Source organism: Choloepus didactylus, assembly GCF_015220235.1.
Source record: "Choloepus didactylus isolate mChoDid1 chromosome 25 unlocalized genomic scaffold, mChoDid1.pri SUPER_25_unloc5, whole genome shotgun sequence".
Taxonomy (NCBI): Eukaryota; Metazoa; Chordata; class Mammalia; order Pilosa; family Megalonychidae; genus Choloepus; species Choloepus didactylus.
This window is the reverse complement of record NW_023637610.1, coordinates 303,617-327,003: the sequence shown is the minus strand read 5'-3', so window position 1 is coordinate 327,003 and position 23,387 is coordinate 303,617. Positions and strand designations below refer to the sequence as shown.

The window sequence follows — 23,387 nt, the reverse complement described above, 5'->3', positions numbered from 1 at the left end:
ATTGGATATCCACCCATCTTGTTATCCCATACTTTGTCAATTTACCATCAAATTAATTGATTCCTACTTAGTAGATATGCTTGATCTTTTCTCAACATTTGCCTCTGTAGGTGCCAACCTGTCTGCTGAGATTTTACTTTCTTTTCTCCATTTATTTAGGTTGTCCCTTTCTGTGCTCATGATGAATCCTAACCCCTATGCTTTAAACACCACTACTCTCCATATTTGGAAATTTTCCATCTACTTTTTTCTAACCTGGATTCCACTTTAAACACCAGAATAACCTGTAACTGTTCATATGTCAAGTAAACTATGAATAACCAAATCCTATATTCATTAACTTAATTATTCTCACATTGGACTTCTAAACATTTGTTCCATGAAATTCTTTACACTTGTCAGTCAAATGCTCCAAATTTCTATAGCCTGCAAACACCCTAGTATTTTCTTCTTGTATGCCTTCAGTAACCACTGCTTAATATGTTCCATATGGCTTCTAATCCCCCCACACACAAACACACACATATCCCTGCATTCAGAAACACACACACACACACACACACACTGAGATCATGGGCTTGAAGATTAGCTACAGTGTGAGAATCACCTTCAGTGCTTGTCAGTACACACCTGTAGTTTTAGGTCCACAATAGTATACCATATTTAGAAGTAACAACTGTAGACCAAAGTTAATATGTCAGACATAAGAAGAACAAGAAATTATGGATGAAGGAACTCTTCTTATATTTAAAAGTATACTGAAGACTCATGGAGATGGAGACAGAAACAAGAGGTGTCATTAAAGTTGACAGGTGTTTCCATGGAAGGAGATTAAAAACTAACCTATTCCTTCCAAATAACTACATAGATCATGGATGTTGCAGAGAAGGTGCTATTGACTGAGAGTAAAGAATGAGCTTTCCTACAGTAGGATGGATAGTCCATCACTTTTACTCTCATCACATGTCCCCCTATTGCTGATAACACTCCATTTGCTTTTATTTGTTTTTATTTATTGCAATGCATAAAACCTCAAGTGCTGCCTTGACCTATTAGTAAACCACTAGACCCAAACACCCAGCCATGAGCTCACATGCTCTTGTCTTATATATCTCTGACTGCACAGGAAAGTCCCTTCTCCTAGCTGGGGCCACTATAAGCTGAATAAACTGCACTTCATCCAATCCTCATCACATTGTGTCTTGCTTAATTGCCATCTCATGGATTTTTTGAAAAAATAATTATATCTCAGTAAGTGGGGGGCACCCCACCCTCCTGACACTACAAAGCCTTCCTCAAGCACTGCTGCTGGCTTACTCCAAGGGCAGAAAGGGCCTACTCCAAGGGAATCTCCCACGCAGTGCTACATGATGGGTGGTGTCCTTCTCTCTATGTCTATTGATGTGTTACTAAAAAAAATGCTCTCCATCTCATCTCTCCAGTCTCAGGTTTTGTCAGTTTATCATCATACTATTTTTAGGGAGGGGATCCCACCTTCACCAAGGAGGACAATAGGAGGTGAGCAGAACATGGTACCTGACTGTGAAGTCATTATCTCACAACAAAGTCTTTGCATCAGGGAATTACTTGTAATCCACATGAAGCTTATTGACAAAATAGCTGAGAGATTTTGTAGCTCCAGAATTTATTCATTTAGTTAACTTACTCAGCATTTGTAGAGATGAGCTAAGATTCATTCATTCTTCAGAAGTTACTGAACTTTCTTTCACTACAGAGATTTTGTTAAGTAGAACACATATGAAGATTTTTAAAAAGGCATGGAAAAAATTGCCAGAGAAATTACTATTTATTTCTTTGGGGATAATTTGTTCTTTGATTTACTATCTCATACCCAGAAAAAAACCTTCCAGTCAAAGGTATTAATCATTGGAATGTAGTTAAGAGGAGAATTTCATGTTATCACTAGGGAAATTTTGGGTGCCCTTCTGTGCTTAAAAATATAAATTTAAAACACAAGAAAAGAGAGGACAGTAGTTTGAGGACTCATAAGCTTTTTCTGCAAAAGGCCAGAATATAAATGTTTTATGTTTTGCAGGCTATATTGTCTCTGGTATTTATGCAACTTTGTCTTTGTAATGGGAAGCCAAATGAACAGGTGTTGATGTTTCAATAAAATATTATTTACAAATAAAGTGAAGGGTTTGATTGGACCTGTTGGTTATAGTTTGCACTTGAATTGAGTCCTGTTGAAATGATGTCTTCAAATGGTCAGAATTGTGCCACCATAAATAATACAGATTCCAAAAATAGATGAGAATAAAGTGAACTTTGGATACATCCAAGACCTATGAGAAAGTCTGTCAATTGTTGCAGCCTTGCTACCCATGGCAATCCTCCAAAAACTACATCATTTGCAGAGCAGCCTCCTCAGGGCCCTCTTCATTTCCCTGTTCCTCAGGCTGTAGATGAAGGGGTTCAGCATGGGAGTGACTACAGTGTACATCACTGAGGCCACTAGACGTGTTCTGGAGGATGGTGAACCAGCAGAGCTCAGGTAGACCCCAAGGCCAGTGCCATAGAACAAGGAGACAACTGACAGGTGAGACCCACATGTGGAAAATGCTTTATACTTCCCTTCAGCTGAAGAAATTTTCAGAATGGAGGAGACAATCTTAGAATAAGACCATAATATTCCAGTTAAAGGAATCAAAGCCAGAATGCAAGTTTCAGTGTATGTCACTATGTAATTGAAGAGGGTGTCAGAACAGGCAACCTTCTGGACTTCAGAAGGATCACAATAAAAGTATGGGATTTCTGTGTGTGGGCAGAAGGTGAGCCTCAACAGGGTCAAAGTTTGGATCATGGAGACAATGAAACTGAGGAACCAGGACCCCAGAATCAGCAGTGCACAGAGCCAGGGGTTCATGATGTTGGTATAGTGCAGGGGATGACAGATGGCCACAAATCGGTCATAGGCCATTTCAGTCAGGAGTAAACTGTCCAGGCATCCAAAAACAACAAAGAAGTAAATCTGAGTGAGGCAGCCTGCATAGGTGATAACTTTATTCTGTGTCTGGATGTTTACCAGCATTTTTGGGACAGTGGTGGAGGCAAACCCGAAGTCAGCAAAGGACAAGTTGGAGAGGAAGAAGTACATGGGTGTGTGGAGGTGGGAGTCTGAGATGATTGCCAGTATGATGAACAGGTTCCCGGAGAAAATGACCAGGTACATGTACAGGAACAGCCCAAAGAGAATGAATTGAATGAATGTCTTCTCTGAAAATCCCAGGAGGAGGAATTCTGAAACACTTGTTTGATTTTCTGATTCCATGTGGATAATACACCTGCCAGGTTACAGACAAAAGCAAGAATAAATAATCAACAAACAGACAATACCAAAATGTGTTTGGCTTTCATTGGAAATTAAGAAATGAATAAAATACTTATTTTGTGTAATTATCTTCAGTTGGGCAAGATGATAACATGTTACAATATTTTACCTATGTCAACTTTGTAAAATTCTGTTTTATTAGAAATCCTGTCAGACATTACACTTTTATAAAGATATTTTATTGCATCTTACAAGGTGTTTAAAAATATAATAGAGAAAGCTGCATGGCATTATTATTCTGTTTCCTAATGCTATCCCCCATCCATTTTAGCTTTTTGGGAATTGGGAAAAATATGCCAAATTTTAAGTAAATTGCTATTACATTTTTAATTTCATTAAGAATGATCCTTTCCATTCATTTGGAAAAGATTATTATTTTTACAGTTTTCAATGTGTTCCTTCAAATATGCAGTATATTTAATCTTGTTTTTAATCTTTCCATAGAGCTTAAAATATCAAATAAAAATTAATATAGACACTATGCATTAGGTAAATCATTTGTGATCAAGATTCAATGTTTGTTTATGATCAAGATTCAGTGTTTTTAAACATTCATATGCTCACATGACACATAGTTTTAAAAATGTTTACAATATAATTATAAAAAGTACAACTAAATATACCATTATTAGCTTCCAAAGCAGGTGCTAACAAATAACATAAATGCAGGAATAACTAATGAAATCATCAAAAGAAAACTACAGAGTTTATAAATGCCAATTATCTTAGAAAAACAAACTTCTGGCTTGTGGAATCTAAAAAACAATGGGAAATGATGAAGCAAGAGTGAAGATTTATAGAAGGGCTATGATTATACACAGGGAGGATATTTTCATTATTATTTGTAATAGATATAATCATCTGTCTTCTATGTGAACATGTTGGAAAACCTTGATGTACCTAAGTTATTTTTGGTAAAACATAATTAATCATATTTGATCTAAAATAAAGTGGAATTTTCCATAATCAGTAAAGTAAATGACTAATCAACAGTAGTTGCCTTTGCAGAGCACCCTGCTGGGATCCCCTGGGGAAGACCAAAGAAATTTCTTTTAAACTCACAGAGGAAATAACAATACTTTCTAGAGCCACTCTCCACTAACAGTAGTCAGAGGGTTTATACTATTCATAAGACAATAAAAATAGATTGGTCAATGTAGGAATGGCAAATGAGCTTACAAATGATAACTGACAATTGAAAACCCTGAGAGATATAAACTCTTAAGTTAAAAAACTAATGCATGATGTTGGCATGTGAATATCAGCAGATCATAACAAAATAATTAGCTTTAATATCTACAGCACTGATCAGTTAGGACTAAGAATAGAAAAAAGGATTCTAGTCAGAATACTAACAAGGAGAATATTCAATTACCAGTAACATTTTTTGTCTATACTCATTGGAAAGAAGGCCATTTTCCTTGCCCATTGAACAGTGAATCTTTTCATGCATTATATAATGGCCTCATCTTATAACCCTATGATGTATGCAGTGATTTTATTATACTCATTTTACAGATGAACGATTGTGTGCAGTGAATAAATGTTGAATGAATAAATGGTGATATAAATAAATGATTGAATGTGTGAGTTCTCACTTGTTTGGAAGGGAGATTGAGACATGGCAAAGAGAAGAGAATGGATGTTTGAGGCAAAGTAAAGAGAAACTGAAGAGGAAGTAAATATTGTGACCTTGAATTTGTGAAAGAACAAGCCCAGAGTTGAAAGGCAATGGAATGCAGTGATGGCAAAATGACCACCCAGAACTAGAGATTTAAAGGGCATAGGATTCTTAGGACATGTGCCTCTCCCTTCTCTTTGTCTTTCTCTGTCTTTGGGGAGTTACTGCTCCTCACATCCTCCTCTCCCTCTCCCCCTCTCTTTTCAAAATGGGAATGAGAGAGTGCAGACATGTTTAGCTACCCTCATGTGACACACCTCAGGGGCACAAGTGAGTTTATTATCAGTCTGGGAAGGGAAGGCTGTAGATAAAGGTCATAGGGTGATATCTGCAGTCTTGGGTTTCAGCAGTTGAATTCTCATGTCCCATAGTGCTCCTATAGTCTTTGAGCCCTTTACCTTACAGGGAGCTAGTGGTACAAAAAACACAGGTATTTGTTTACTCACTATATCACATGGTGCAATTTGTGCCCAGTGATTGAATCCCAAACTTCAGGACATCTTCTTGCAAGAGCTTTCCTTTCATATATTGTGACATTCACTGTGAAGAATTCTTTAGGCAATTATTGATAGAGACCCTGAACTGTAGATTTTCCAAACCCAAAGAGAATTAGGCAGCCATTGGTTCAAGTGTCATTGGGCCCCAGTACCTTCACTCAGAGATGTGGTGATGCCATGTGAACAAACCCAGCCTCACCTAGAACAACCAGGAGCATCCCACCATGGTCACTTAGATCTCTTGAATGTGGACAAAAAACAAGGGAAATCATTGCTTCACCACAGACATCATGGGGGTATCTCCAACTCCATATACAAGCACCTTCATAATCTGGTAATTCTGTGTTCAGGTTACAACTTTAGGGAAGGGAAAGTTTATTTATGCAACTCATATATGACTGCTGCTTAAAAGTCATGCTTTCCATTGAATTATGCATAGGCAAACCCTTTAAACAAATCCAAATGCAAATCAAATAAGGGTCATATGGTGACTTATTAACTGAATCCACAAAAATCATGTAAATGATAGAAGAAACTGTTTTCAAATTTTATTGGTTCAGTTTTCATGTCTTCACTACCAGGGATTCAGAAGGCTCTTGTCACTGAGCTGGGAGTTGCACTTTTACCTGTTGGGTCATTGTTTCCTGCTGATTTATGCAGAATACTGGGATGTCAGGGCAATGATATAGTGTCCCTGCCCCCTGCCTCTTAGAGGAGGTTCTTGTGGGTGAGGTCTTCAGCTCACAGTTAGAAACAGTTCAAGAAATTGAAATTTGTGGTGGGTTTTCTTGAAATAAATGAACTGATGACATTGCTCATGACATCACATAGTGTGCCCTTTTCAAGATTATAAGGGAGATGTCTTTTTTTGAATTGATGTATGGAAAGGTCATACGTCTATTAGGAAAATGGCCTGTTTTAATACTATGGATACTAGGAAACTTGAAGTCAATTACTTTGCCAGTGACTGATTTCCCAGTATACTTGTTCTCCTCTTCCTTATAAACTCACTCTTCACCTCTATTCCTAGGAAAATGTGAATAAAAGCTTTCCTTCTCCAAAACCTCCATGAACACAGGACTTACCAGAAAATCTGGATGCCCCCAGCAGCATCAGTAGATGGTTTTGGCTCTGCTGGAATTCCCTTATCTGGAAACTGTGTGTAGGAAAGGCAGAGTGATGGTGTGAGGTGCTAGCTTTCTGCAGTGGAAGGACATTTTACTGAGCCCCAGTGAGGGTGCTCTTAGCCTTGCCTGTTGCCCTACGGATGAGAGAATTTACCTTCTCCGGAAATCCAGAGGCTGAATTCTCAGAGTGCCTCATTAAATTTATTGTTTTATTTTTTACTCTATTCACTCAGTAATTGTGTTACCTGGAGACCCAGGGGCAATAAGTAAAAGGAAATATTTATGCCTGCTCTCTCCCCATGGTTTCAGTTTCTGGCACCAGATGCATACACATTCCCTAATTAGTGGAGCCAGTCCTCCTGAAAAAGTCCTCCCTTAGGTGATATACCATCTCCTGTAGGGATCACATAAGGGCCACTCATGGGTCTCTAAGCTGTTGTATGTGAAACTGAGTCCCCAAGCCTGACTCAGAGATGTGGCAATGTCTTCTGACCACTCTGAACTCACAAAGGATCCCCCTTGAAACTTCATCCTGACATTTAGTGTGCACTCTGCAGATGGGCCCTAGAGAAAATGGATCATTATTCCATTTGAGTAGGAGTTAAAACAGTCTCAATTCTGGTTAGAGAAAGAACTCTCACAGCTCATGTCCCCCAGGTCCAGTTCCTCAGTTTTTGCATGTGGGATAAACACATACACAATTCAAAGTCACTGGGAAGATTTTTCTGTCTATAAACCAGGTCGAATATTCAGAGCAAATGTGGTAGATAGTAAATATTTTAGGCTTTAAAAACACGTTACTGATGACTGTGATTATGGTTGAAAGGAACATTAAGTTCATGTATGACAGAAGGAGGAAAGATAGAACATAAAGACTGGGAATTATAACTCAGTAAAACATAGAGAGGTCAATCATGGTGATTAAATGTACAGATACAAAAATGTTTTAACATAAGGAAAAAATTGGGCATCAACTTTGCAAGGTGTTGAAAATAGAGTGGTTTCAGGAGACGAATACAATCAATGCAAATTAGAGTCTATAGTTAACAGTAACATTGTAATATGCTTCTATTAATTGTAACAAAGGCAATATATCACAGCTAAATGTCTGTAAGAGCTGGATAAAAGGGAGAGGTATGGGAATCCTGGTGGTGGTCTTGTTGTCTGTTCTTTTTATTTTATTTTTTTCTTTTCTCATTTTTATTCATCATTTTTTATCTTTTTCTTGTTTTCTTTCCTTTATCTCCCCTTCCTCTTTCTTTGCAGAAGAAATGGAAACATCCTCTTATAAATTGTGGTGGGGAATGCTTATCTATGTGATTATACTACGATCAATTGATTATTTGCTACATAGGGTGAATTGTATGGTGTGTTAATAAAACTATTTAAACAATAAACAGATACAAGTGCTGAAGCCATGTGTGGATAGGGTTGTACCTAATCACTGTTTGTGGGGAAGTTGAATGGTGCAGCTTATGTGGAGGGCAGTGTGGTGGTCCCACAAGAATCTAAGTGTGGGATTGCCACATCATCCTGTAACCGCTTTATCAGATATACACTGGAAGAACTGAGAGAAGGGACATGAATGGACATTTAACACTGGTGTTTATGGTTGCCGTATTCACAGATCACAATGGATGGATGTGGCCTAAGGGTACATTGATGAATAGAATATCAAACTGTGGTGTATGCATACAAATGAATATTGAGCAGCTACAGGAAGGGATGAAGTTGTGAGATATGCAAGTAGGTGAATGGAACTTGAGGACAGTATGTAGAGTGAAATAAACCAGAAATGTAAAGGCAAATGTTATAAAACCTCACAAATATGGAGTAACTATAATGAAAAAATGCTGAGAATTTAAGTTAAGTGCATACATTATCAGCAGTATCCTTACAGTAAAGGTTCATAGGTTGTAAGCTCTTATGGCAGTTACATCTATTCCTGAGTTTTAAAGGTTATTTACAAATTCTGAGAGGCTGACTTCTGGTTTATAATATGATCAGTCCCTGGAACCTCAGGTATCAGTGTGACACCTGAGACTCAGAGCCAGAGTTTGGCAGCTATAAATGTTAGCATTACCCCAAGCAGCAAATGTTAAAGAGTGTGAAAAAGAATTCAGACTTCAATTAGAGATATGAATGAAATGAAATTGGTTAGGACTGAGGTAATCAGAGTGAAAGGTGAAGACAATATTGACAGTGTTTTAAAACTTCAACATCTATGTGAGACCAAATGAAGAGATGTTGACTCAGTGCAAAATCTGTATTTTCTGTAGCACACTATATAATTTAACTTATATGGTCAGTTTATTCAAATACCATAATTATATTGAACTTTGAGTAGGGAATGAGCTGTGGTTGGTTTGTACAGCATAGTGTGAAGCCCTGATGCATCCCAGAGTAATTTTGGTAGAGTATAAAATGCATTTTCAAAGCCCCCTTGATGAACTGGGGTAAAATGGAAAATGTTAAACTTCCCCACCTGTGGAATTGCTGATATTCTAACAAGCCATGGAGACTACCAATTTAGAAGACCAAGCCCTTGATTTGGGGCTTGCCCTTATGTAACTAGTTACTGCATAAGAGGGACATGACTCCTAGGGGTGTAAATCTCCCTGGCAATCTGGGACAGGACTCCCATGGATGTGCCTAGATCCAGCATCCTGGGATTGATAAAGCTTTCTTAACCAAAAGTGTGAAGGAGAATCAAACAAAATAAAATTTCAGATGCTGAGAGATTTCAAATGGAGTCAAGAGATAATTCTGGAGATTATTCTTTAGTGATATATACATTAATTTTTAGTGTATTGGAATAGCTAGAAGAAAATAACTGAAACTGTTGAATTGCTACTTTTAGCCTTGCTTCTTGAAGATGATGGTATTGCTATATAGCTTACATGATGTGACCATGTGATGTGAAAATCTTGTGTCCAGTGTGTGGACAGATGAATAGGAAAATGGGGTCAAAAATAAAATCAATAATGGAGGGATTGGGATGTTTTGGATGTTCTTTTATGCTCTAAATTTTATTCTTATTTGCATTTTTTGGAGAAATGAAAATGCTCAATAATTGATTGTGCTTAACACACAACTATATAATGGTACTGTGAACAATTAATTGTACACTTTGGATCATTGTATAGTATGTGAATATATCTCAATGAAGTTAAATTAAAAAATCCATGTTCTCTTTTTCAACCATTTTATCCCTCTGTTTTATGTGAATGCAGCTGTAGTCATCAGTACAGGCTTGAGGGGGTTCTTTTTTTTAATGCCCTGTGTTCCTATAACAAGTAATCACAAATGGGTGACTTAAAACAACAGTAATTTATTATTTAACATTTCTGGAGGCCCAAATACTAAAATCAGGTGTCCACAGGGCCATGCTTCATCTGCAGTCTGCTGGACTGAAACCTTCTTCACCTTTTCTGGATTCTACTGATAGTTGGAGATCATGGACTTGTGGCTGCATCACTCCAGTTTCTGCTTCTGTATTCTCCTAGCCTTCTCCTCTTCCTTCTTTGCATCTACCCTATGTTTCCCTTAGGAGGATGCTTGATGTTAGATTTAGGATCCATTTGGATAAGCTGGGATAATTTTATAAAAATATCCTTCACATTTTATCTGCAAAGAACTTTTTCCAAATAAGTTCTCAATTATTAGTTCCCAATGGGGCATTAGGAGGCACACATATCTTTTGGGTCCCAGTGAAGACCATATAATGTGTTGGAATAAAATTTTGTACAAAACGGGCTGGAAGAGGGAGATGGCCAATGGGCTGTAGATGGCTGACCCCTGACTTAGAAAGTATAATCAGCCATAAGGGCTGGTATATCACAGAGGACACTGTAAAATTAAAAGTAGAAATCACATGCTTCCTTTTCTCTAGCAGTTACATCATGCAAGCCCTGCCACAACTCACCAGCCCAAAATCATTTAATTGTCAGACCCTACACCTGCTGACCCTCCTCCTCGCAGCATTACTGCTCCCTGTGCTCCCAAGTGCTTCACACCTGAGCTCCAGGGAGGGTGAATGGAGACCTAACCAAGTGCTGTCTTCTGGTTTTGAACTAATAGGTAAAATAGCCTAAGAAGCAATTCCCTTGCTAATATTTCTTGGTATAACACTTTGGGTCCCCTTAAAGGGTGTAAGGGGGAGGATCACTGTGATTACATTATGGCCACACTGCTCAGCCCTGTGACTAAGGGAGAGACTTAGAATCTTTGAGCTGTTTCCTTATCTAGAGATAAGAATAAAATCATGTCTACCTCATAAGGTAACAGTAGATAATCAGTGTTGATATGCAGATTTGAGCTGTACCTGGAACATATCAGCATATGCTAAGTTGCCTGCTCTTTCCGATCTATGGGTGCAGGTACACACTTTCCCACTTACTGGTGCAGAGGGTTCAGCTGCTGCTGTAGGATATTGGACAGCTCTTTGCATGTGGTGATTCAACTGGGTGGGGTCTCTGATCCTGCTGTCTTATCCATGGGCAGCAGTGTCAGCTTTTCCCACTGAAATGCTTGAGGCTAAAGAGAGCATTGAGAATGTTCAAGGCCTCCTAGGGTCTTGGCTCAGAAATGGCCTGCTGGAACCTCCACCCACATAGCACTAGAGAAAGAAGAAAACATGGACCCAGACATTGTCATGGTATGAACCAGTGTGCATTGTAGAGAATGAATAACCGTCTCCACAATGTTTGCATACTTTATTAGCACCTGTTACTTATGTATTACTTTTAGTATAATCATAGCCACTTATATTTGATATAAAGTTTCTAGTCCCTTTTGACAATTCCACAGTTTCCCTCTCTATGTTAATGCTGGCTACTCTCAATAGGAAAGTGAAGTGTATTGGCTTCCTAATGCTGTGTTACCAACAACCCTACAATGCAGAGGCTTAATCAACAATCACTTATGTCCTTGTCAGTGGGTGGATTTTATAATCTTGTCTGAGATCTTCATGTATTTTTTGTCATTTCTGCTCTTCCAGACATTGCTCACTCATATTTTCATGGCTCAGCTGACTGAGGACTTGCTAGGGTTGCCATGCCTGGGAAGCAGGTTGCCAAGAGTGAGAGGGAGCACACATGCTTCATGAAGTCTGGGTTGTGAAATGGCATATTGCTCTTCCTCCTTTTGAGCAAAGCATATCACAAGGCCACACCCATTCACACATAGTGGACAGAGCCAAAAGTCACAGAGCAAATGTTGTAGGTATGGGGAGGAGTGAAATATTTTGCTCATATTAGAATACTGGGGACATAGAAAGCATAGAAAAGTCACCTAGGAAAGTGAAAACACAAGTGGACCTGAAAAGATTCTTTATGTGGGCAACATCAGCAGCTTCCATGGTTTGGGATCATGGATTTACAATTAATCCAGTCAGTGTAGTTGTGAGTTCTTTTCCAGCTACTTTGAAGGGCATGGATGAAGGCACAGAGAATGTGGAGAACTGGAAATTGGCAGTTTAGAGTTTCTGCTAGGAGGGTACAGAGAAGGGAGAGGGGCAAGGAAGGTGACAGTTTAAGGAATAGTCTGGTTATCACTCACCATGGATAGTAGCTTTGATGAAATAAAGACAGTATTAGGGGTGGAGGAAGGGAAAGAAGGGAGAAGGAAAGGAAGGGGATGAACAAAGGAAACCAGAAGTAAGGAAAGAAGGAAGGATGAGAGAAAGGAAGAAAATAAGAAAGTTAGAAAAACACGTGTAGACAAACAGGAGGAAAAGAATGAATGTCTGAAAGAAGGAAAGAAGAGCATAACAGGGGTGCATGAAAAATGCTTTGGGATCCCAGAGTGGTGGCAAGATCTTGGAAAGAAGGTCATTGAAACTTATCATCTTTCTGCATCCTAAGCTACAGTATCCTATGCTCTTTACAGAGCCTGCAACAATTGTCTTTCAATCTCTAGACTCTGCTTTCTGTAGAATGTGGCCTCTCCTTTTTCCTCATTCCATTCTCTCTTCCTGGTTTCTTCAACTTCTTTTCCAACTCACACATTTGGAAAGACATCCATTGTAATCTCCAAATGCTAATCATACTGGCTAACTATTAAATTATTTCTTTTCTCCCTAAAAGGTATGCTTAACAAGTTTCCCAATATCCCTCTTCATGGAACTATACTGTGTGTCTGCTGAGATATTACTCCCATTTCTCCATCTCTTAGAGTGATCTGTTCTTTCTTCTGGTCAATTTGGATATGAATTCCAATGCTTCAGAAACCATTGTTCCCACCAACATATTTGGAAATGGTCAACCTTTATTTGTTCTTCCTATCTTGCTTCTGCCTTTAACAACACAACAGTCTGTAACCATCCACATCATTAAAGAGGTACTAATTGTGAATACACATTGCTATTTATTTAATTATTGTGTGGCATTTCACTTCTGAATGTTTCTTTCACAAAGTTCTATTTCCTTTGACTCATTGTCCCACTTTCCCTATCCTTCAATGAACAATCTGGAATTTATCATTATACACTTTCACTTATTAATATTATTATGTGTCACGTGGCTTTTGAATACACTCACACACAAACTCATACCATGCACACCCATATACAGACTAACAAGCACAGATGTGCACTACAATCTTGGCCTGCAGATTATCCAAAGTGTAGGGAATTATTGAAGGCTTATCAATACATACCTAGAGTGTTAAATTCCACTCATATCCAAAAATTTAGAAGAAAGGGCAATAGACCAGAGGGAATATGGAGGACATTAGTGGAAGTGGAAATTAGAAATCAATCGAATTTTCCTGTCTATAGAGCAGAGAAGGCTAATGAATTTGGAAACAGGAACAACAGCTATAATTGAATGGTGATGAGTTATAATGTGGGAGATGATGAAAACTAATCTATTCCTTCAAAGAACTTCACAGACCATGGCTGTTATAGTGAAGCCAATTTTGACACGGAATGAAGAACGTTCTTTAGTGCTGGCAACTGTGCTTCACTGCACTAGGCTGTGTCATCATTTCTTCTCCATTACAGTTGGAAGAACCACATGTATAATAGAGTTGTTACCAATAATTTTATTCTCACAAAATAGTGAGGCGTTTCAATGTCTGCACAGAAAGATGTCATCACACAACAAATTTTCAGGAATGTTGAAGAGCCAAGTAATGAGAAGGAACTGGGAAAAGAGCTGGGGGTTCAATGTCACTGTGTAGTGCAGGTGGTGGCAGATGCCAGGATGCTATCGTAGGTCATCATGGTGAGTGGCAAATTGTTCAAACATAAAAAATATTTTTAAAAAAGTGTATCTGGCTTTTGTATTCAACATAGGAAATATTGGATTTTCAACAGCATCACAGGGACAACCTGGAGATGAATTAGTTGAAATGAAAACTTGGACAGAAAAAAGTCCATCAACATGTGGAGGTGTAATTCTGAGATGATGGCCAGGATGGTGTGCAGGTTCCCCATGATGATGACCAGGCACATGGAAATGAACAGACCAAAGAGAATGGACTGCCTCTCTGGCTTCTCAGAATTGCCGTGCAAAGAAATTCTGGGAGCCCTGGTGGTTTCCTGATTCCATGTAAAAGTAGTGCCTGTCAGGCATGATGTAGAAGGAACAATAAATTAAGCACCAATATCCAAGTTGATCCATGTGGTAGCATGTATCAGAAATTTATTTCTTATTTTTTATCTTTGTATTATTTCATTGTGTGGATACAGCATGTTTCATTAATCCATTTGTTTTTGGTTGGACTTGACTTTTTTCTATCTCTGAATATTAAACACATTCATAGAAAAAGAAAATAGATTAGGTTATGTGGCTGGGGAGAGGGAGATGGGGAGTTATTGATTAATAGTAAAAGTTTCTCTTTGGAGTGATGAAAATTTTAGTATTGGAAGGTGACAATAGTAGCACAACATTGTAAAAGTAATTGATGTCACAGAATTGTTCTGTACACTTAAATATGGTTAAAATATCAAATTGTTCATGATATATATATGTATTTATGTGTGTGTGTGTTACCACGATAATAACTAATTAAATTTAGTGAGTCAAAATAAGACAAATCTAACAACCATCTTAGAAAGATTTTACTTGAACCCCATATATTTTTTAGATAATTGTGGGATGTTTAGAAGCATCCCTAGTCTCTACCCACTGGATGCTATTGGTATCCCTCTCTTGCCTGTCAAGAAAGCACAAATATCTACAGGTATTAACAAATAGCTCCAGGGGCTAGATTCCCCCATGAATGAGAACCACTGACTGAGTTATTGGAAACAACTTTAGAGTTCCCAAAAAATGTCCCCAAACTTATTTGGTTAGTGATATTAAGCAGTTACTTAATCCTTGAATCCCACACATTTCTGCAGCTAGAAAGAGCTTCATAGTAGTATTCATCTTATAGAATTGATTTTTATAAGAATCAAATGAGACAATCTCTATCAAAGTGTTAAGTGTGGGTAATGTTGCATAAAGAGATAAAATATATCTCCTTTAATTAACAAACACTTATAAATAAAGACTGAATGGCCATCTAAACTTGCTTTACAGGGAAGACATTCCAAATAGATGAGAAAAAAGCATCAGAAGAAAAAATAAGCCAAGTCAATGGGCACTGATTACTGTTTCACATCTCAGGAGCACCGTTCTCCACATTGTTGAAGAAAAAGCAACATTCTGGAAAGAAAACAGGGGCATATCTGCACCCTAAGTCAATGCATTCAAGATTCAAGGGACTAGTAAGGATGGCTTCATCACCAGTCCTAAACATGGTACAAACTTTAGTCCAAAGGTTGGAAAATGTGATAGAAGGGGAGATATAGGAAAGGCAGTAGAATCCATGAGAAGGAGTAGCAACAAAAGCTGGATTCACCTGATGCAACCTGGTTTCTTGGGAAAAAAATTGTGAGCAGAAACCTTTTCTGATCTTCTCCGACCAGTACCCCAAAGGAAAATAATGGCTCAGGGATGAAGGAACAAGGAAATATGCTAATGAGGGACAAAGAGAGAAATATGTGTTAGGTCAGAGTCATTCAGGAATCCACACAACACAGTGAGTCATGGTTTAAGTAGAGAGTTTAAGGTTTATTAGAGGAAGAAAGCAGGTGGGAACCAGCAGAAAAGAAAGTGAGAAAGATAATGGCTCTGGCTCTCTATCTGAGAGCAGCATTTTTTAAAGGAAAAACCCACATTGGGTGTTCGGGGGGAAGGGTGCCTGCTGAGTGTGTTCTGTGCCTGGATTGGGTGTGTGCTTATCAATTTCTGGGCTGATTGGTTGCTAGCATTCTGAGCATTATTCTTTGAAATGTAGCTGTGTTATCTATGTGGAGGAAGCAGGCCTTTTGGCTTATTTGTTGTTGTTCATCTTATGGACCTCTCTGATCTTGTCTTATCTGCCTTTTGGGGTCTAGGTGCCACTGTGACTGGGATTTCTAAAACAGCCTTCAACCCTTAGTTTATGGTGCACCTGGTATTTACGAGTTAAGCAGCAGGGCCCCTGGATCAGTCATTCCTTCTATATGTTAGATTCTTTTTTCTGGGGTCTGACAATATGCTAATGAGGAACAGATGGAAATGTGCTGAAGAGCAACTAAAGGAAAGCTAAACATCTCCTCTTCTGCTCTCCATCATCCTGTGCACTCTTAGGCTACATGGATTGTGGTTGTCTCTTTGAGATCCCAAGTTTGGCTGAGGGACTGATGTGTGACAACTTCAAGTTGTCTTTTCTGGGAAAAACCTTTCAGTCTCCACTACAACCACCAAGGAAGGAATTCACATGGGACCTTATTCTCAGAGATTTCTTCCAGGTGACTTAGGGAGAAAGTAGATGATGAAGGAAAATGTCAGGGACAATAGATTCCAAGAATTTTTATCTGAGGTCATTTGACTGTCAACCTTTCATAGCCCAGAGATGAGAGATCACTCAGTTTGATTTCTTGTTTAACTAACAAATTAATGTATTTCTTTACAATATGCTTAAAATGTGTTCTATGAAATGCACAGATATTCATAAATCTCTGTGGAAACACACAGGTGGACAAGGCTGGTGTGGTCTCTGCTCCTTTGGATTTTACAATATACTGGAGAACTCAGAGTTCAATGAAATAAGTGCATGTGAAAAAATGTCCTTAGGGTTACATCATAGAAAGTAATATAAATTTGAGTAATAGTCATGGCTTGTGCAGTTTTTTATAGCGAATGATCTGAGAAGCCCTATGCATATTGTGTGAGTACAGATTGAGGACTACATTTTTTCCATTGGATTGTCAAAAAACAGATGAAACCAAAATCTCAAGAATAATAAAGTAAAGAATGCCATGAAAAGAAAGCAAAAAAAAAGGAAACTCCTTCTTCTGCTTTGGGGATCACATAAAATTCAGCACCGTCTAAGAAATTTGGGACAGGCACAGGAATAACAGGTAGATCAGGGCTTGAAGTGGAGCTTATGACAGGTCATGCACCCCAAGAACACCTGATCTGTGTCCCTTGAGTAGGAGGAGCCTCAGCTACCAGGCTGGCTCCCTGTTCTGTCTCCACCCTTGCTCTTGTGTTTGACTCTCCTTTTGTTGGACCTTCCCCTCTCGGTAGGGTTTGACCTTACTTTTAAACACTTTTTGCCTTTAATGAAATGATTTCCAAAAATTGTCCAGAGTAAGAAAGTTTATTACATTGTGATCTGCAATGCACTTTTGTGCACACACACATATGCACAACTCTCACACACACAACATACACATGCAAGATGCACATACAATATGCACACAGCATGCACACAGATACACACACACTCCCACTCTAAAAGAACTTGTGGAAATAATTTTGCATGTACTCATGCTAGGTGTTTCCCCCTCTGAGATATTCTATGGATCTCTATTATTCTATCCTAATTAGGAAGAAATATATCATTTTGACTCATTAATGAGAAAGCAACTCAGTATATGGAATTTACATTTATAGCATCTTCTCCAAACCATTTTCAGCATTTCCCTGCTTCTTCTCTTTCATTCACCACTGAAATTTACAGTGAAACTACTATATTTTATTGGTTTAAACAATATATATTGATTCTTCTACTATTTAACACAGCCACAAACTGAACTAAGTGTGTAGAACTTTGCTATATCCCCCAAAGCATTCACAGTGCAGAAGGGAAAAAGAAATGGAATCCAGTAAAAACAAAATACTGTCATAGACCCTTCCTTCCAAATTAAGTGCAGGAAAGAAGATGTCATCTTCCTGAGGGGACAAAATGTAAAAAACTAAACTAAAATAATAATAATAGAAGGCTATATGGGGAAAATATAGCTATTGAAAATTATGGACTATAGTTAACAGTAATATCAATGTCTTTCATCAAAAGCAACAAATTTATTACTCCAATACTATGGGTCAAAAGTAGGGGTGAATAAGGGGTATGGAAGAATTTGAATTTTATAATTTTTCTTATTTATATTCTAGGGTAATGAAAATGTTCTAAAATCAGTCATGTGGATGCATGCACAACTATTTGATGATACTGTGAGGCAGTGATTGTATACTTTGGATGGTTGGTGGGGTATGTGACAATATCTCAATAAAATTGAAAAAAAATTAAAAAAATTAAGAACCAGAAAAGTGTTCACAGAGAAATTACTTCTGGCATCCCTGAATGAGGCACTGGAGTTATCCTGATGAGAGGGAGTAACCAAATCAAATTGCACCAGAAGGAAAAACCCTGACAGTGGGAAGCAGATGTATAAAGGTGCTGCTCTTTGAGTCTATGGCATGCTGATGAAGGTGCCAGTCAAGTTCAAAGTTATGGATGCCATGTCCAAGGTCAAGGAGGCCCTGGTGTGTTGTGTGCACATGCATACAGTATGTGCTTTTTCTGTGCTGTATGCTTTGAGTACATGAATATGTGTTTGTATGTGTTTGGTGTGCACAGAGCTGGGGTATCTTGGCTCATATTCCAAAATGTGTTTTTATAGCACAAATTCCACGTTGTAAATCCATAAATGGAAATAAAGAATAATTCATTTATATTTGTGAGTATCCTTAGAGACCAAGTTAACAAAGAATAAGTTCAACATGTGGTTAAGGGACTCTGTCCTGAATTCCCAGCAGCAGCGAGGCTACCTCATTCTCAAACCTTCTCTGACACCATCTCTTATCTGTCTCCTTGCTCTCTCCTGACCACAATGGCTCCTTGTTGACCTTGAGAGTTTGAAACAAGCCCTCTCCTAGAGCATTTGCCATTGACATTCTCTAATCTGGTCACAGAATTCTCCAGGTTTCTTCAAGTTTCTTGACATGTCATCAGTGTTGCCTCTGTAAAAATGTGACCTTATCTGCTAATCTGTTTCAACAATAGGAAAAATGGCACCCCCAAATCACTGTCTACTTTTTTTTTTCTTACCAGCTCCTACTTTCATTTTTAAGAAGTTACATGTTGTGTTACAGGGTTATTTATTTATTTGCATTCTTGTCTATCATCAGATTGTATCTCAGTGCTGTGTTTCCATTGTCTAGACAGTGCCTGACATATTTTTGACTTACTTTGTAATTACCTGAAATCAAGAAAAGGCTGAGTGAGACAGGAAATATCAATCAGAGTTGGTGCTAGAAGTCCTCTAAACTAAGTGACCACATGCAAAAACAAAATATAGAAATAAATTTCCTGAATACAAAATAGAAATTATAGCCATCCCAGGTTTGGATATTTGTCATGTTTATTTTCTTTCCTCTTAGTTATATCAGCCACATGGAATCTGGGAAATGAAACTTAATTTCAGAATTTCTTCTTCTGGAGTTTTCAGAGGAACCAGAATTGCAACCCTTCCTCTTTGGTCTCTTCCTGTCCATGTACCTGGTCACTGCTCTAAGAACCTGCTCATCATCCTACCCACCATTACTGACTCCCACTTCCACAACTCCATGTACTTCTTCCTCTCCAACCTGTCTTTTTCTGACATCTTTTTATCTCCACAACCATCCCAAAGATTCTGGTGAATCTTCAGACAGAGGGAAAAATAATGTCTTATGCAGTCTATATTACCCAGATGTATTTTTTTCTTACTCTTTGCAGCTCTAGAAAATTATCTCTTGACCATGATGGCCTATGACTGCTTTATGGCTGTCTATCACCCCCTGCACTACACAGTCATCATGAACCCCTGGCTCTCTGTCATTCTGGTTCTGTGGTCCCGGATCACTGAATTCCTTGTTACACAGCTTAAGGATGTTGCAGCTCTCCTTTTCTACACACTTGTAAATCCCTCACATTTTCTGTGAATTTAATCAGATGGTCATTCTTGCTTTCTGACACCTTCATCAATGACACAGTGATTATATTGCAACTGGGCTGCTGGGTATGGGTACAATTGCTGGAATCCTTTTGCCTTACTCAAAGGTTGTTTCCTCCATGCTTTCAATCTCATTCGCTCAGGGGAAGTATAAAGAATTTTGCACCTGTGTGTCTCACCTGTCAGTGGTCTCCTTATTTTATTCCACAAGCTTAGGAGTGCACTTTAGTTCTGGTGCTGCACACATTCAAATGCAGTGGCCTAAGTTATGTACACCATGACACCCCCATACTGAGCCCATTTATCTGGAGTCTGAGGAATAGAGATATAAAAGTGGCTCTACAAATTCTTTGGATTGAAGTTTTAAAATCATTATTAATTATGCCTATGTGGATATGCTTTTGATTTCGCATTTCAAAAACAGATCCAGAAGTGATGATCCTTTGATTAAAACATGGGGTAGTAGAAAATGTCTCTTTTTATTTATGTCACAGAATTTCAGTGTGTTTGACTTTTAGCAACTTCTTTTATTAAGCCATCTCTATCTCTTGCATTGTAAACATTTTTCCCTTTGTCCTTTTTCCCAATTTTAATATTTTTTTCAAACCTGGTTGAGAAAAACTTGGAAATTACAATGTATTGCAAGAATGGATTTCTTAAAGACTATTTTTCTCCATTGACATTTAAAATCACAATCAAGTTTTTCCTATTTTTATTGAAAAACTAGTAGTGGGCTGTCCTACACTTATGGAAAATATACTCATGTCATCAATTCTGTTTATAAAATCCTCATGTAAAAACACCACAGCTTCTCACAATTGTGTCTGCCATCCCATTGCATATTTTTACCTTAAAATATCTTTGTAGCAATGCCAACTTTTACATATAGGTGCTCTTTATAGCTGGTCATCTGGTTTTATCTTTCTTGTTAATATCCTGTTTTCTTCTTTAGCTCATTGTCACAATGTTTATGATGGATGGTCTCTGATTTAGGATATTACTAGATAATTGTTTGCCTAATCTATTTCTTTCAGTGTGATTCTAAAAGGAGACAAATTTTGCAAATATATATGAGATGACCATACCATCACAGAAAATCCTAAAAATGAAGAAAAATTTTCAATTCTGCACAGCTTTACTAAAGAAAGATTTATTTTTATGATATGGTTGTCCTCATTGAAGTATGAATTTTGGTACATACATATAAGGTGTTATCTTCATTAGCATTAAGGTTGTTTTGCATATTCTGTGTAATTTTATTTGCTCATATTTCCACTTCTGCCTGACTACACCCATTGCTGCCTACAAATGTGATTGCTTCCATTTCTCTCAGCAAACTGTATGCCATTTTCCTAAATTTAAAAGCATGAAAGGGCAGGTGAGTGACCCAATTTTGTATTTACTCTATCATTCCTTTATCTCATTTATTGTCAAAATATTCTTCAATCTTTATGACCAAAGAGGGTTGATACAAATATTTAGATTCCTGGCCAAAAATACTTCTGTCAATGGAGAGACATTATTCATAGTCACCAGTTATACCTGTGCCAACATGCGTATCCTTCCTAACTCTCCTATTTATTTGGAAGGGATCCTTATTTGTGGTCACTTTTAAGTACAATTATCTGAAGAAAATTTTAATAAGTGGTGATCATCAATGCAGTCTTCAAATATCTAAAGGAATGCAAACAATAGGAAGCAGCAGAATTATCTCAATCCCCTCATAACTGTTAATGTTGACTGTTGTCAGTAAGCTATTGCTCCATAGCATGGTATTGCAAAACTAAAAGGTTTAAGATGCTGATTTTATTACACTACAGGATCCCATGGTTTGGAGTTTTTTTTGAGCTCTTCTGTATACTCAGGAGTCTGTCTTCAGTTAGAGTTGGTTGGGGCTGGTTTGATCTTGGTTAAGCTCTCTCAGTCTTCATCTCAGTCTTCATGGCATGATTTTCTGTAGTCTCATCTACAGTGACTTTAACTGGCACATGGCCACTCCTCCAAATGTCCCCTCTTACCAGCCAGCATGCTAGCTTGGACTTGTCCCATGGCTGATATAGGGTTCCAGGAGTGAGCATCAGAAAAAAAAGGCTCCTGATGTAAATAGTCAATTGCGTTATGCAAAATTGGACAAAATACATAAAACATCCTCATGTTCACCCTTATTCAAAGATTGATAAATAGACTCAACTTCTTCATGAGTGGAGCTGCATAATCATATTGCAAAAATGTGGATGCAGAGTAGGTTGGAACCCTGTTACTATCTTAGCAGTTAGTCTACCCGTGGGTATACATTTCAATATAATTAGGTTTATTGTGATATTTCAAAGAATAAGCCTTGAAGGATGTCTTTTTCCAACCGTGCTCTCAGCAAATGAATAAATTTCTTGGAGGATAATGTGAGAGTTAAATTACATGTTCAATTAGAAGCTATACAAATTCTCCTCTAAAATGACTAGGCTCTCCCAGATGTAAAACTCTTTACTTGCCCCTCATCTCCAGCTCACCATATCTAGGTTAGAATGAAAAATCCTATTTCTTTCCCAATCCATCACTAAGTCCAGGGATCTCATGTATGGCCCATTGATGAACAGAACTAAAAGCTTCTTGTTTCGTGGTTGACATCTTGATGACTTCATGCCTATATTTCCTTTCATTTGGTCAACTTGCTACCTAATGTATACATTAGGATTTTATTCTATTACTGGTAGCCAGCAATTCTGGACCACTTGGAAGGTAAGACTTTTGAAATTCAAATAGACAGTGGAGAAATAAAAATTGGAAAAGACTGGGAGTTTTGAGATATTATGTAAATTTTCCTAGCAGAACTGATACACTTCCTCTATGTTAGGATGGTACAGAGATGGGGATCTCAGTATATACATGGTTATCAGCTGAAAAGTCATGAAGTGATGTTGTAGTATCTGAGCCAGCTTTATATGCATTTGAACATAGGTTTCATGGCCAATCTTTCTAAAGTTATTCAGAAAAATTCTTTCCTATTCTTCATGAGTCCCCCTGTTCCATGTTATTGGATTTTCCGTATATTGCTGACTCTCCTCTGAGATCTTATAATTTTTAAAGGAATTTCTTCCAGTGTATCATCATCAAAAGATGAATTTCTTAAATATTAGTGTATTATCATAAGGTAGTCATGTATAAAATCATGTTTGGAGCCCCATGCAAGCCTGTTATAAATGGCACAACTGAAAAATTTAAATTATTTCAAGAATAGTGAATTTAGTTAGAGATATCAGTTAGCTCCAATAAGAGTCTAAACCAGAGGGAGTTGGGGTGAGATGGTGTCATATGGAGGTGTAGAATTAAGTTGGTCATCTAGAGAAACTAGTAAATAGCCAGGAACTATCTGGAGCAACACTTTGGGGGACATCCATGACTGACACACATGGAATGGGCAGAAGAGCTGAAATCACAGGACAGAACTGTAAGTGGAGCCCCCAAACCTCAAGGC

General features: G+C 37.9%; 1 protein-coding gene across 1 annotated transcript in view; it reads right to left on the bottom strand.

Moving 5' to 3' along the window:
* Positions 1–2,368: 2,368 nt before the first annotated feature.
* The window catches only part of LOC119525697 (olfactory receptor 7C1-like), a 209,431-nt gene continuing 188,412 nt past the window's right edge, over positions 2,369–23,387 (bottom strand). The window contains exon 2 of the mRNA XM_037824526.1: positions 2,369–3,305. Within this exon, the coding sequence (XP_037680454.1) occupies positions 2,369–3,305 (937 nt within the window). The remainder of the gene's footprint in view (positions 3,306–23,387) is intronic.